Here is a 12915-nt window from a genome sequence, read left to right as displayed (position 1 = left end):
TCTGTCAAAATAAGTGGCAAGTCCATTCTATGGACATCAAGTCTGCTTTCTTGCAGGGCATGCAGTTGTCCAGAGAAATCTGTGTCTGGCCCCCTCCTGAAGCAGAAAAGGAAAATATTCTATGGAAACTAAACAAGTGTGTTTACGGCCTTGCAGATGCATGATTGTATTGGTACAACAAAGTGAAAGAAATCATGCTGAGTACAAGTGCTAGAATATCTAAAGTAGATCCAGCAGTATTTTATTGGTTGGATGAACAGTGTAAGGTTACTGGAGTACTTGCATGTCATGTTGATGATTTTCTTTGGGCAGGCTCACAAAACTTCTCAACAGATGTGATCCCCATACTAAAGTCTGCATCACATGTTGGACGAGAGGAACATGAAAATTTCTGTTATGTGGGAATGGACTTTATTACCATTAATGGTGTAGTTCATGTACATCAGCATAGTCACATTGAAAACCTACAGCCTATTCGACTGCAAGTAGCACGTCAGAGGGATGCCTCTCTTAATGAGACTGAAAAAAACCAAAGACAAACCAGACCAGACATTATGTTTGATGTAAGCAGTTTAGCATCAAATATAAAGTATGCTACAGTTCAGTCTATACACGAGACAAATAAGGTCATTAGAAAGCTCAAATCTGAAAATGTGACTCTCAGGTTTCAGCATTTGGGAAACAGTGATGCTCTGAACTTTGTCGTTTTCACTGATGCTTCCCTTGGAAATCACCCTGATGGGGGCACACAGGGGGGACATTGATTGGTCTCATGAAGGAGGGAAGTTTTCTCCTCTCAGTTGGCAATCTAAGAAAATTAGACGTGTGGTGAGGAGTACTCTGGCAGGGGAAACTCTGGCCCTGTCAGATGGAATAGATAATGCTATTTTTCTGACTACTCTCTTTTCTGAACTTACTACTGGAAATGCTGAGTTGGATACTCCGCCGTTGATCCGTGTGACAGACAACCACTCTCTGTTTGATGCCCTTAGGTCAACAAAACAGGTCTCTGAGAAATGTCTTCGACTGAAAATAAGCAGCATAAAGGAGCTCATACAGAGTAAAAAGATCAAGAAGGTACTCTGGTCAGACACAAAAACTCAACTCGCTGACTGTCTTACAAAAAAAGGAGCATCGGCTCTGATGTTACTGAAAGTACTCAGTGAAGGACTATGGTGCTATTGAAAGCACTTAGTTAAGGACTGTGGACACTTATAAAAATAAAAAAAGGATGGAAAGGTGTTCATTTGAGTTTAACAGATGACAGGCTGTAACATAACTCTTGCTTTGTAATCTGTCATTCGCCTCTAAATACCTTTGTAATCATCAGCAGCACTATTAATTCATTAATATTAGACTATTCAAATAGCAATCATTTAAAACGTTTCTACAAAATGGGAGTAGATGCTTGTTCAAACAGAACTTGCATGTCTGCACCTGTGTCCAAATGCACTAATTTTCACTTCCTTCATTTAGCGATTGGTGACGTTCACTCATTTACAGTCCACAATATAGTAAACAAGTTAGCAGTTTTGAACACAGTATATTCTTGAATGTATTAAATGCATCTGTCGCTTATGTGAATACAGCACACAATGTCATGATGGATACAATTTTCTTTAAAATCTATGCATTAATCTTTAAATAGATGCATTACATTGATCAAAAGAGACATATCAATACAGACATTTACAGTGTTGCACAAGATTTCTATAGATCAAACAAATATAAACATTCTATTCATCAAAGAATTGTGAAAAAGTTATCACAGTTTCCACAAAAATATTAAGCAACGCAACTGTTTTCAACATAGATAATGCTAAATGTTTCTTGAGCATGAAATCAGCATGATCATGAATCATGATTTCTGAAGGATCATGTGACACTAAATTAATTGCTATAATATTTCACAATTAATGCAGACTTGGTAAGCATAAGATTCTTCTTTCAAAAACAATAAAAAATCTTGCTCCAAACTTTGGAACATTAGTGTAGTTATACCAAATATTGACCCATCTGATCTGAGCAAATGGATCTGATTTCATCACTCGAAAAATGACAGTGTGAAAAGTCAGTCCTAATGATTGGATTGAAAGCCAAATTGTATTTGTGTGCAGTGTTAATAGGGCCTTAGTGTTTAGTTTGACTAAATGTTCCTGTTCCTCTGTTTTCTGTAGAGCTGTATCCTCCAGGTGGAGTTCACCAAGCCTGAGAGAGGTGGGCTAGGCTTTGCTCTGGTGGGCGGGGTCAATGGGAGCACACTGAGAGTGAATGATATTTGTTGTGGGGGTGTGGCCGAGCAGGATGGTCGTCTCCGAGTGGGTGACATTCTTTTGGAGGTAAGTGCAAATCATTCACTCAGTGATTTTCATTGATAACCCATATAGGAGGTGTACCAGATCTGTGTATGTTGTGCAGGTGAATGGCATCATTGTATCAGGACTGAGCCACGGTAAAGTTGTGGATATTTTGCGGAAGACAGAGGGCACGGTTCAGCTGACGGTATGTAGGGACATCCTGCCCATGTCAACCTGCTCTGGTTCCAGCTCCCCTGCTGAGGCCTCTCAGGAATTCAACACATCAAATTCTGCAGGTCAGCAAGCCTGATACACGTACGTCCCGCTCTGTGGCTCCCTCTGCATTATCTCTCATCTGTGATGTTAGAGTGGCAGCATCATCATCACTCAACATATATCATTCAACTAAAAAAAAATTGAACTTATAACTAATGTATTGACTGATGGATGAATATGAAGGCCAGTTAATACCAATAGCATTCTTAATGGATAAGGACGTTTTTTGTTTTTATCCTTTTTTTATCAGTTCCTTTTTTCATAATAGTAGCTAAATATTGAGTAAAAATTATGTAAAATTCACTACCATTCATAAGTTGATCTCTAAGATTGCTATTTCAAATAAATGCTGTTCTTTTTAGCTTTCTATTCATCAAAGAATCCAGAAATAAAATCATCATAATTTTCACAAAAATATTGTGATTTCTGAAGGATCATATGACACTGATGACTGGAGTAATCGCTGCTGAAAATTAAACTTTACCATCACAGGAATAAATTATATTTTAAAATATTTAAAAAAGAAAAATGTAATCAAATTTCACAATATAACATATTGTATAACATAAAACATTATTTGTCATTATATTATGTATATTGCAGGATATCAATTTAACAAATTTAGTGTGATTAATTATGATTAAGTATTTTTTAAATGTGATAAATAAAAATAATTTTGATTTTGAAATATGCAGTTCATTTGATTAGTTCAATTAATTAATTACTCTATCATGGTCATATCATTTTGTTTTTTTTTACATCATATTTATAAGGATAAATTTTGACTCTAATATACTGGCATTGTATTGGTCACTCTTTCTAGACATCTACATCAACACAACCTTAAAAAGCTATATTGTTCAAACACTAGTACTGACACTTGTTAGAAACTGAGATATTGTTTTAATTGTCTTCTCCTGCTGTAACACTTCATTTGCAGATATTACAGCACGAACAGAAACACAGGCAGATCATGTGTCTTTCCAGACCTCAGAATGTCCTGGTCTTGGAAGGGAATGTGAGCAGGTATAATTTTTATTTTCCTTTTAGTCTGAACTTGTAAATTACAATACTGAGATGACGACTTTCTCCAGTGAATTGAAAGCCCTTCCCAGAACAGATTAGTAGACAAAGAGCTATCTAATAAGTGACAAGTTCCAGCACCTAGAAAGGTTCGCCATGAAATTAATTAGCACCGCCTCCGGTTTCTCTCAGAGGAAACCGCTGAAACTCAGATGACAATAAGGGTGTCCTGAGCAGAGTTAACTCATCACCTGTCTCCTCTTTCTTTCTCTTTCTCCTTTTTCTGTCTATCTCTTGCCTGTAGGAAAGTCGAAACTGTACACCTACCTGTCAGAGGTGTTGTCCATCTCTGGGAGTCACAGACATGCTACAGGAAAGGTGAGTGTCACTGAATTCCCATATTTTTTTCTCACATTTATGTTGATGCTGTCGCTATATTACATTTTGCATCAAGAGTGCTGCAAGTGTATTGTACAGTATGAGACCTCAAAGTTTGTTCTGAATGTACTAAAACCTCAAAAAAGTGTCAGTTTATTCATAAGTCTGCAACTTGTTGTGACTGCTCATAAACCCAGGTCATAAGGACTGAATTTCATTGCAGGTTTTGTTTTGTTTCTTGTTTGTTTGTTTTAACATAGCTCTCAAAAGGAATCGCCACAGGGAGGCACTAAAGAGTCATTAATGAAATACAGGCCCAATAATCACAGCTTTGGCTTCTAGTTAGGCTGGCCTACAAGCCACACTTGAGAGTGTGTGTCTGAACCCCGAACGTTATCAGGACGGCTATTCCAGAGTTTGGGAGCCAAATATGAAAAAGCTCTACCTCCTTTAGTGGACTTTGCTATCCTAGGTACTACCAAAAGTCCAGAGTTTTGCGACCTTAGGGAGCGTGATGGATTGTAGCGTGGTAGAAGACTAGTTAGGTACGCAGGAGCTAACCCATTAAGGGCCTTATAGGCAAGTAATAATATTTATTACGTTATAGTTATAGTACGTAGCACTTGCAGTTAGCAGCATTTTTACATTTTAGGTGGAAAAATCGCAGAAAAATCAGCCTTGCATGATAACAGGCCCCAGAACGTAGCAATGTGGTCAAGGTCTCTGCTCATTCCTGCCCCGTACCCCCTTCAGGACAGACCCCCAGGAGCAGCATCTAGAAAAATCTGCCATGAAAACAGAGCATAGCCAATCAGACGGCTGGAGCAGTGATGAAGAAGAGGATGGTGATGATGACGACAATGCTTCCCGAGACCGTTCCTAATACAGGTAAATGAAATTACATTACCTTCATATCTCATATTTTTCACCACCTGTGTAATTCTACAGTTATTCTAAAGTAATGTATTGTAGAGATCTGTGGCTTGTGTAGATCCTGAAATCACCTGAAAAGGACTTTATTACATTAAGGTCGACCAATTGTGTCAGAAGAGGAGCTTGCTAGGCTTGCAGTGATATCCCCGTCTAAGAATGGGCAGTACTCTGGCTCCAGGGTCAAAGCCCTCATACAGGCCCTTGAACAGTTAGAAAAGCAAGATCTGATCAAAGAGTTTATGGTAAGTTCCTGTTGTTGACATCAATACAAACAACTATATTTTATTGCTTATTAATACAACCACGTTTATTTTCTTGTAATATTTTTCATATAAATCTGTAGTTTATCTCTTTAATACTAATATAGTGTCTACAATACACATTGAAGTATTTAAAGAATGATAATTCAAGTGTGAACATGTGTGGCTCTTTTTTTAATAGGCTTTAGAGCATTTGAAACCCTCAGACAACTGCCTGGTTGGAAAAGCACCTGAAAACCGGGAGAAGAACAGATACAGAGATATCATGCCCTGTAAGTTCCTCTGCTTCTCCCATAATCCACCACAAACCCAGCTTCAGTTAGAATTTTTATTGCCGTTTTACAGTTTGCAAGCCTCAGTTCTCATAAAATGTAAGATTTTTGGGTGTACATTTTCACACCATTTTGCAACCACATGGACCACACACTGTACATTGCCAGGAAACTCAAATTTCTTAGAATAAAAAATGTATGCAGATTTGTACAGTAAAATGGTAAAAATCACTGTAAATAAAATAATATCCATATTGTCCCACATTGTTCATTGTGAAGATTTAAATTAATCTATGAGTCTCCTGTTATAACTTTATATTTATTGCACAATTTTAATATATTACTATTTATTACATTTAAATGATTTGTTTAGCTACTGCTAAAACTATTGTAATTCACAAGATATACTGTAAACTCACACTAATATTCCAGAGCAAAGAACATTTGTTCAGTTTTAGACAACAGCGAATGTGAGGAGAGGACTGACTCCTGTATACATTTACCTGTAAACAGTGGAACACATGACACGGCAATTAAATGAAATGTAACCAATCCCTGGTTATTTACTCCCAGGTCTCCTACCAGTGCTGGGCATTAGATTACATTGCCAGTGTAGATGTCTATTTGACTCTGTATTTCACACTCTATCTGCCACCTCTTTGCGGCTTTCCGGACTTCCTCACCCATGTGGTGCCATTTTCACACTGCAGCCACGGTTATCCTGTTAGTACTGATTCAGGTTTTTGCTGGTGTGAAGTGTAAGCAGGTCAGAGGCTACGTGAGGCGTTGTTTGCCCTCAGTTTAAAACAAAACACAGAATGCTGCAAACGTAAAGTCAGACAGGAGATATGTGACTCATAGATCTGCTTTCACTGTTAATGGGAAACATCCATTCATGTGCGGGGTCAGAACGAGTATGCAGAGAGCGGGCTGTAGTTGTATTGAAGAGAGGAGGTCTCTGTACAGAATAGGCACAATACGGAGCTTCATGTGCTTGCGGGAGACAGACTGGCCCTAGCCTGGCTCGGAGTGTTTGTTTATTATCACGGCAGCTCACTGGGCTTCTGTTCCCCAAATAAAGCGCCCGGGATTGAAAAGTGTGAGGCCCCTGGGACTTAACCACTGTTATTGCTGGAGGCAGTTCAAGGGCCGCAACCTTCTCCAGGAAGCCTGATGCCACCCATTGTGGAGGCCGCTCCGCACGAATTTACCTACTCCCAGTGACATACGCTTCCTCTCACATATGCCCCCCTTGTTTATCTCCTTCCCTCTCAGTTTCATTTTTCAGCCCTTTTCCTCTTCCGAGCTGTTGAACATGTTTTCGCAAGCAGCCCCTTTTAAAGTGTTACAACAGCAATCCCTTCAGCACTCTCACTATATATATCGCTTACTGATTCTGGAGTACCAGGACAAAACAAGCTATTAACAAATAGGACCTACCTAAAATGAGCGAAAATTCCCCCCAAAAATGTTTTTACATTTTTTTTGTTGACATTATACTTGTAACACAAAATATGAGCACAGTTACTTAAATATTTAAAACTCACCAGAGCCTGACTGATGAACTCATAGTACATGTAGGTCAAATATGGAACGAGGATGTTTAAGATAAAATTATGTTACATTATATTATATTTGTATATGTTTACACTACTGTTCAGAAGTTTGGGGGTCATAAGATTTTTTATATATTTACAGTAAAAATACATTAAAACAGTAATATAAATATTATTACAATTTAAAATAATTGTTTTCTATTATAATATATTTTCTAAAATGTAATTTATTCCTGTGATGGCTTTTCTGCAGCTATTACTCCAGTCGTCAGTGTCACATGATCCTTCAGAATTCACTCTATAATATGCTGCTCAAGAAACATTTCTTGTCATTATTAATGTTGAAAACAGATGTACTGCTTAATATTTTTGTGGAAACTGTGGTTTTTTTTCTCTCACTCTGATGAATAGAAAATTTAAAAATAATAGCATTTATATGAATTTTTTTTTTTGTAATGATGTAAAAGTCTTTACTGTCAATTTTGATTATTTTAATGCATCTCATTCTGAATAAAAGTTTGTTTTGTTTAATTCTTAAAAGAAAAAAAAAATCTGACCCCAAAAGGTGAAACAGTATTGGTTGTCTGCTTTTTTCTAAGTTTGAAGTACCTAACCCTAATAAGTAATAATGTACTTTTTTTTTTTTTTTTACTTAAATAAACAGAAAAATCAAGCAATGTAGTTTTTTGTAATTCTAGTTACAAAAAAAAAATAATAGTGATCATTGCGTTTATTTAATTTCAGGGTATAAATGTTGTACATTTAAATTTAATTTTAAATATACATTTAAAAAATGCCAAGTAAAGTCTCAAGTCTAAATGGGCTACAAGAACCAACACACCACCATGAGAATACTCTAAAATATTCTTCTCATCGTGCTCCCCTGTGTTCACTCCTTCAGGCTTTCCAGCCAGCATGACCTTGAGAGCTTGTTTCATTTATTTGGAGCTATTTGTTGTACCTCGGCACAATTTGTTCCTCCTCTATGGGGGAAACCAAAAACGCTGCATTCTTGGTTTGCAGATTAATAACACTGTTGGCTACCGAAGCCAACAACAGCAATCACCTCATTACAGGAATGCTGCGGCCTCATATAAATCTCCTACCTGCGTTTCAAATAAAAATTTGTTTGTGGTTTGGGAAATACATTTGATAGTAAATACACATGCCTTTTGTTTGTTTGCTTATGCATGGATTTTAAATGAATCTGAAAAGAGAAAAGCTGTATACCTTCTGGTTTTCATAATGTGCACTCGATGCTTTAGTTGCCCTGTGGGAATTGAGCCGTCATAGAGAGTTTAACTGTTGTTTTCTTATCTTATATTATGGCCAAATAACATGCATGCTTGTTTAAGCTTAAATGTACTAAAATCTTGGTTGAGGAACATACATTTATCATTACAGCAGAAGTAATTGCTCAGTTTTTCAAACTGTGTATGAAGATTAATTGATCACAATTTACAATCCCTGTTTATCTCAACTGTTTGAACAAACAGATGATAAGACGCGTGTTCCTGTCGGAGAGAATGAGGGCTACATCAATGTCAGCTACATTCGTATGAAGGTGGGCACAGAGGAGCTCCTCTACATCTCCGCTCAGGGCCCTTTGCCTGGCACTCAGGATAACTTCTGGCAGATGGTGTGGGAGAACAAGTCTGATGTTATCGCCATGATGACTCAGGAGGTGGAACGTGGCCGGGTAAAATGCCACAAGTACTGGCCCGAGAAGCTCGATGTTCCCAAAGAAACCAGCCGTTACCAGCTCCACCTGGATAACTACCAGATGCTTGGCTATTTCCACATTAAGGTCATCAAGATGGTGGAAAAAGAGGTTAGGAGCATGTACCTGATGGAAATTTTCTTATTGTAACCGTTTCAGTGTAAAAGCCACCTTTTAAACACCATAGTCAGGCTATGATTTCAACATCCCTAAAGGAATAGTTCACCCAAAAATAAAATTTTCAGGGAATTTACTCACCCTCAGGCCATCCGAGATGTAGATGGGTTTCTTCATTGGAACAGATTTGGAGAAATGTAGCATGACATCACTTGCTCACCAGTGAATCCTCTGCAGTGAATGGGTGCCGTCAGAATGATAGTTCAAACAGCTGATAAAAACATCACAATAATCCACAAGTATTCGATTCCAGTCCATCAGTTAACGTCTTGTGAAGTGAAAAGCTATGTGTTTGTAACAAATTCCTCATTAAGACGTTTTTAATTTCAAAATGTTGCTTAAGATTGTTTCTTTTCTCCAAAATATTGCTTTCTCGTGAAGACGTTGTCTCGTTTAAATCAGGAGAGAAATATGCACAGATCAAGAACCATTCACAAGTGAAAAAAGGGACAACAGGGGAAGGACTTTTTTATTTGGGGAAGTGTCATTATGTGTTATGGGCCAGTTTGGCCAGAAGTGACGATTTAAGTAAAAAAAAACTTTAATGATGGATTCGTTTCTTATAAACACACAGCTTTTTGCTTCACAAGACATGAATTGATGGACTGGAGTTGTGTGGATTACTTGTGGATTTTGTGATGTTTCTATCAGCTATTTGAACTCTGATTGCAGAATTAATCTTTGAAAATGTTTTATTTTAAATTAATTTAAATGTATTTTTATTTTATTTTTTAACATGTTTTAATAACGTTTCGATATTTCTATTGGAAACAAGACAAAAATACTGATTAAACATCATTTTCGCAGTGTATCTTCTAAATTCCATATCTCCCAAAATCTCAATTATTGATTTGTTACACAACTTTGTATTCAAAACTCATTATGGAATTGTGTACCTTTCCAGAGTGGAGACATTCAATTTGTAAAGCATCTAAAGTTCACCACATGGCCTGACCATGGCACGCCACACTCCTCCGAGCAGCTGGTGTGCTTCATGCGCTACATGAGGACTGTTCACGCTAAAGGGCCGATCATAGTCCACTGCAGTGCAGGCATGAGCCGATCTGGAGTCCTCATCTGCACTGACGTCATCCTCAGTCTCATTGAGAAAGACCTAAGTGTGAGTATTTTAAACAAGCATAGCATTAGCACCAAACTTAAAGCAATAGGTCACCCAAAAGGGAAAATTTGTGTTTATAAGTAATGACAGAATTCTCATTTAAATACACAGTGTAACATTATGAGCAGCTGAATGTATGTACTTCTGTTTGCTGCCATAGATTAACGTGAGTGGCATAGTAAAGGAGATGAGACTCCAGCGGCACGGCATGATTCAGACCAAGGTGAGTATATCAGGACATTCAGTAAGAATGCTTCCTTCAGGTGAATATATAAATTAATGATGGGAAATTGACTAGTGCACATCATTTCTCAGTCACTGTGTTTGCTTGTTTGTTTATTCATTATTTTTGCATTATCCTTCTTCTCAATATACAGTATAGTCATATAAATCCTCTGGACAGGTTTTGCCATTCTTCTCTCTGATTTTAGGAACAATACCTCTTTTGTTATAAAGTCTGGCTGGAAGTGTTACAAAGCATCTCACTACTTCATGATCACCACTGGCAAACTGAAACTTCTTCATGAACAAATCCTTACAGTCCTTAATACAAGTGTTTCCTCAGAAAGGCAACAATATATGTGTTTTTGAGTGGCAGACATGGTTGTGATGTGTTGATTGTGTGAGTCTGATATAGTATGACCACTTCTTCTATTACTCGAATATTGAATATATCATTGGAAATATGGTAGATATTTTCATTAACTGTGCAATGTCCTTGTGTGATCTGATATATATTTTTGTACCATTTTGGCTTAAAGACACTGATTTCATAGCCTTTCTGGACTCTTAGTCATTTTGCCTTGAATGTATTTTTTTAAAGACAAAGGTTATGCACATTAATTTTTAATTAAAATTAATTTAACTTATTTTTCACATTTTGAACAGAAGGATGTCCAGTTATGTGATTTTCTTATAGTATTGCACTGGTTTGATTTTGACAGTATTGCAGCATCTGATTTTAGTAGCTGTGAGAGAGGCCATCTTCATTTAAAATGCTTTTTACACTCTCAGAAGAACCAGCTGCTAGACAGATACTTTTAGCAAAGTGCCTTTTAATTTCTCTATGTGGGCAGTTTACCGCTCATCTTTCTTTATCTGCACTCTTCTTGATTAAAACAAGATGTGTTACCTCTTAGTTGACATTAGGTCAGAGCAAGAGGAATTAACCCAAAGAAATAGGATTGATGCAATGAGATTACAAACCACAGCCTTCTTATCTGTATGTATAGCCTATGAGTATCTGCCAGCAGGCGTAATCACTTGGAAACCAGGATTTGACTTTGGACAGCAGAGCACGTATCTGCTTACACATGTAATGGAGAAAGAACGCTTGCAGTAAACCATCTGAAGACATCGGTCTCACAATATTAAGCAACAAATGTGTGATTGGGTTGGAAATGCTAATGGACCAATATTCTGTGATACTGTAGTACTTCTCACTGTTTAGCTTGATGCAAAGCAACAGCACAATAATTTTCAGCACACTAATGTCTTAAAAGTTATGTTTATTATAGACTATCAGAGCACATCAGAGCTTTTAAAATGGGTAAATCGTCCCATTTGATCTATAGTCATGTATTTATTTGCATTAATTTTCCACAGGCTGTGTGAAAAGGTTATCAAACTACTATATTGCCGTATTACATTATAAATTATTAACCTTGTACTTTAATGGAAAGCTCAGTTATAGGCTATAGTTATGAGATGTATCAGAAATGTATTACTCTTCCTATACCCGTTTTTACAAATAAAAACACTATATAATTGTATTTAATGTGTTTCGAGATATCATTTATCATATTCAAAGCATCATATTCAGGTTGGAAACTTAGAACCATGTTTTTCGCAGACAAAATACCATGCTAAAATAACCTTGCACTGCAGTGGACCAACACTACTTTAAATGGCACCGCAACACTGCCATTAAATCCGCAGATGATCCACAGATCAATGGGGCATAAGCAGATAGTACGAAAACGTACCAATGAGATGGTACCAATTCACCAAAATGTCAAATAGTTGTGAATTGCTCTATCAGTTGGCAAGTTAGCCTAAGTCCGATTACAGAACTAATCACTCTTATGAGCCAGAATCAGGATTGGAAAATGTTAAATTCCTACATATTTTTTATTCATACCTGTAGCCAATTTAATAGCAAAGAACTACAACACTAGCATATCGAATCCTATGTAGTAGGCCTATGTCAGCACATCTCAGCTTTTCTTCCTGCACTTGATCTGTACACATCCTGAGGTTTCCAGGTGTCATTGCGGCCACGCTGTGGATGATAAATTTCAGTAGGAGAAACAAAAACAGAGACTTTACAGCCAAAGCCATGGCACACGGGGCAGAGTGTTCCCACTCTGCTTTTACTGCAGAGTAAATACCGCCTCTCACATGGGCTCCTGTGACAGCATGGAAAGCCTTTTGACCTCGCAAAAGAGGAGGAAAGCCTTCAAAGCCAAACATTTGTGCGAAAACACGATTAGCAAGTTTCCAGGCCTTGTTGGTATTTTGAACTATAGAAACCACCGCTTGAGCTGTCTTCAACTTTTTGTAAAGCGCTAAACCACAAATGAGTGGTAATTTCACATCAGGAGGGATGTTCCCTATTATTATTAATTGAACAATCACTCTTTGCTGAGAAGCTACCTTTATGTGTTGAAAATGAAACACTCTTCCCCTAGCTGATGTGATTTTAGGCATGTTTTGCAATAATAAGGACCCATCTGGATTTCATTATTGCTTCTGTTTTCTTCATGTTCTCCAAATGTTTCCAATTAGTAAAGACCAACAATGCCACTGTTGCCTCATAGTAAACATAATGTGTTGGTGGAATGAAATCCTTGACATTAATTGTATTATTTTGTAGTTGTTGGCAATCCTATATCATCTTTATT

The 12915-nt window shown here is 37.3% G+C and overlaps 1 protein-coding gene across 1 annotated transcript in view; it reads left to right on the top strand.

The window, feature by feature from the left end:
- The window catches only part of LOC107707196 (tyrosine-protein phosphatase non-receptor type 13-like), a 36587-nt gene extending 25775 nt beyond the window's left edge, over positions 1–10812 (top strand). Inside the window, 12 exon segments of the mRNA XM_016511133.1 lie at positions 2178–2339; positions 2419–2593; positions 3514–3599; positions 3901–3974; positions 4728–4838; positions 4840–4862; positions 5004–5149; positions 5349–5439; positions 8492–8826; positions 9797–10012; positions 10173–10235; positions 10444–10812. Coding sequence (XP_016366619.1) covers positions 2178–2339; positions 2419–2593; positions 3514–3599; positions 3901–3974; positions 4728–4838; positions 4840–4862; positions 5004–5149; positions 5349–5439; positions 8492–8826; positions 9797–10012; positions 10173–10235; positions 10444–10539 — 1578 coding nt within the window. The 3' untranslated portion in view covers positions 10540–10812.
- The last annotated feature ends 2103 nt before the right edge of the window (positions 10813–12915 follow it).

This window comes from Sinocyclocheilus rhinocerous, unplaced genomic scaffold (assembly GCF_001515625.1).
Source record: "Sinocyclocheilus rhinocerous isolate Xijiao unplaced genomic scaffold, SAMN03320098_v1.1 scaffold1243, whole genome shotgun sequence".
NCBI classification, from domain to species: domain Eukaryota; kingdom Metazoa; phylum Chordata; class Actinopteri; order Cypriniformes; family Cyprinidae; genus Sinocyclocheilus; species Sinocyclocheilus rhinocerous.
Note: the sequence above shows the minus strand (reverse complement) of the source record. Positions and strands in the feature narration are given on the sequence as shown.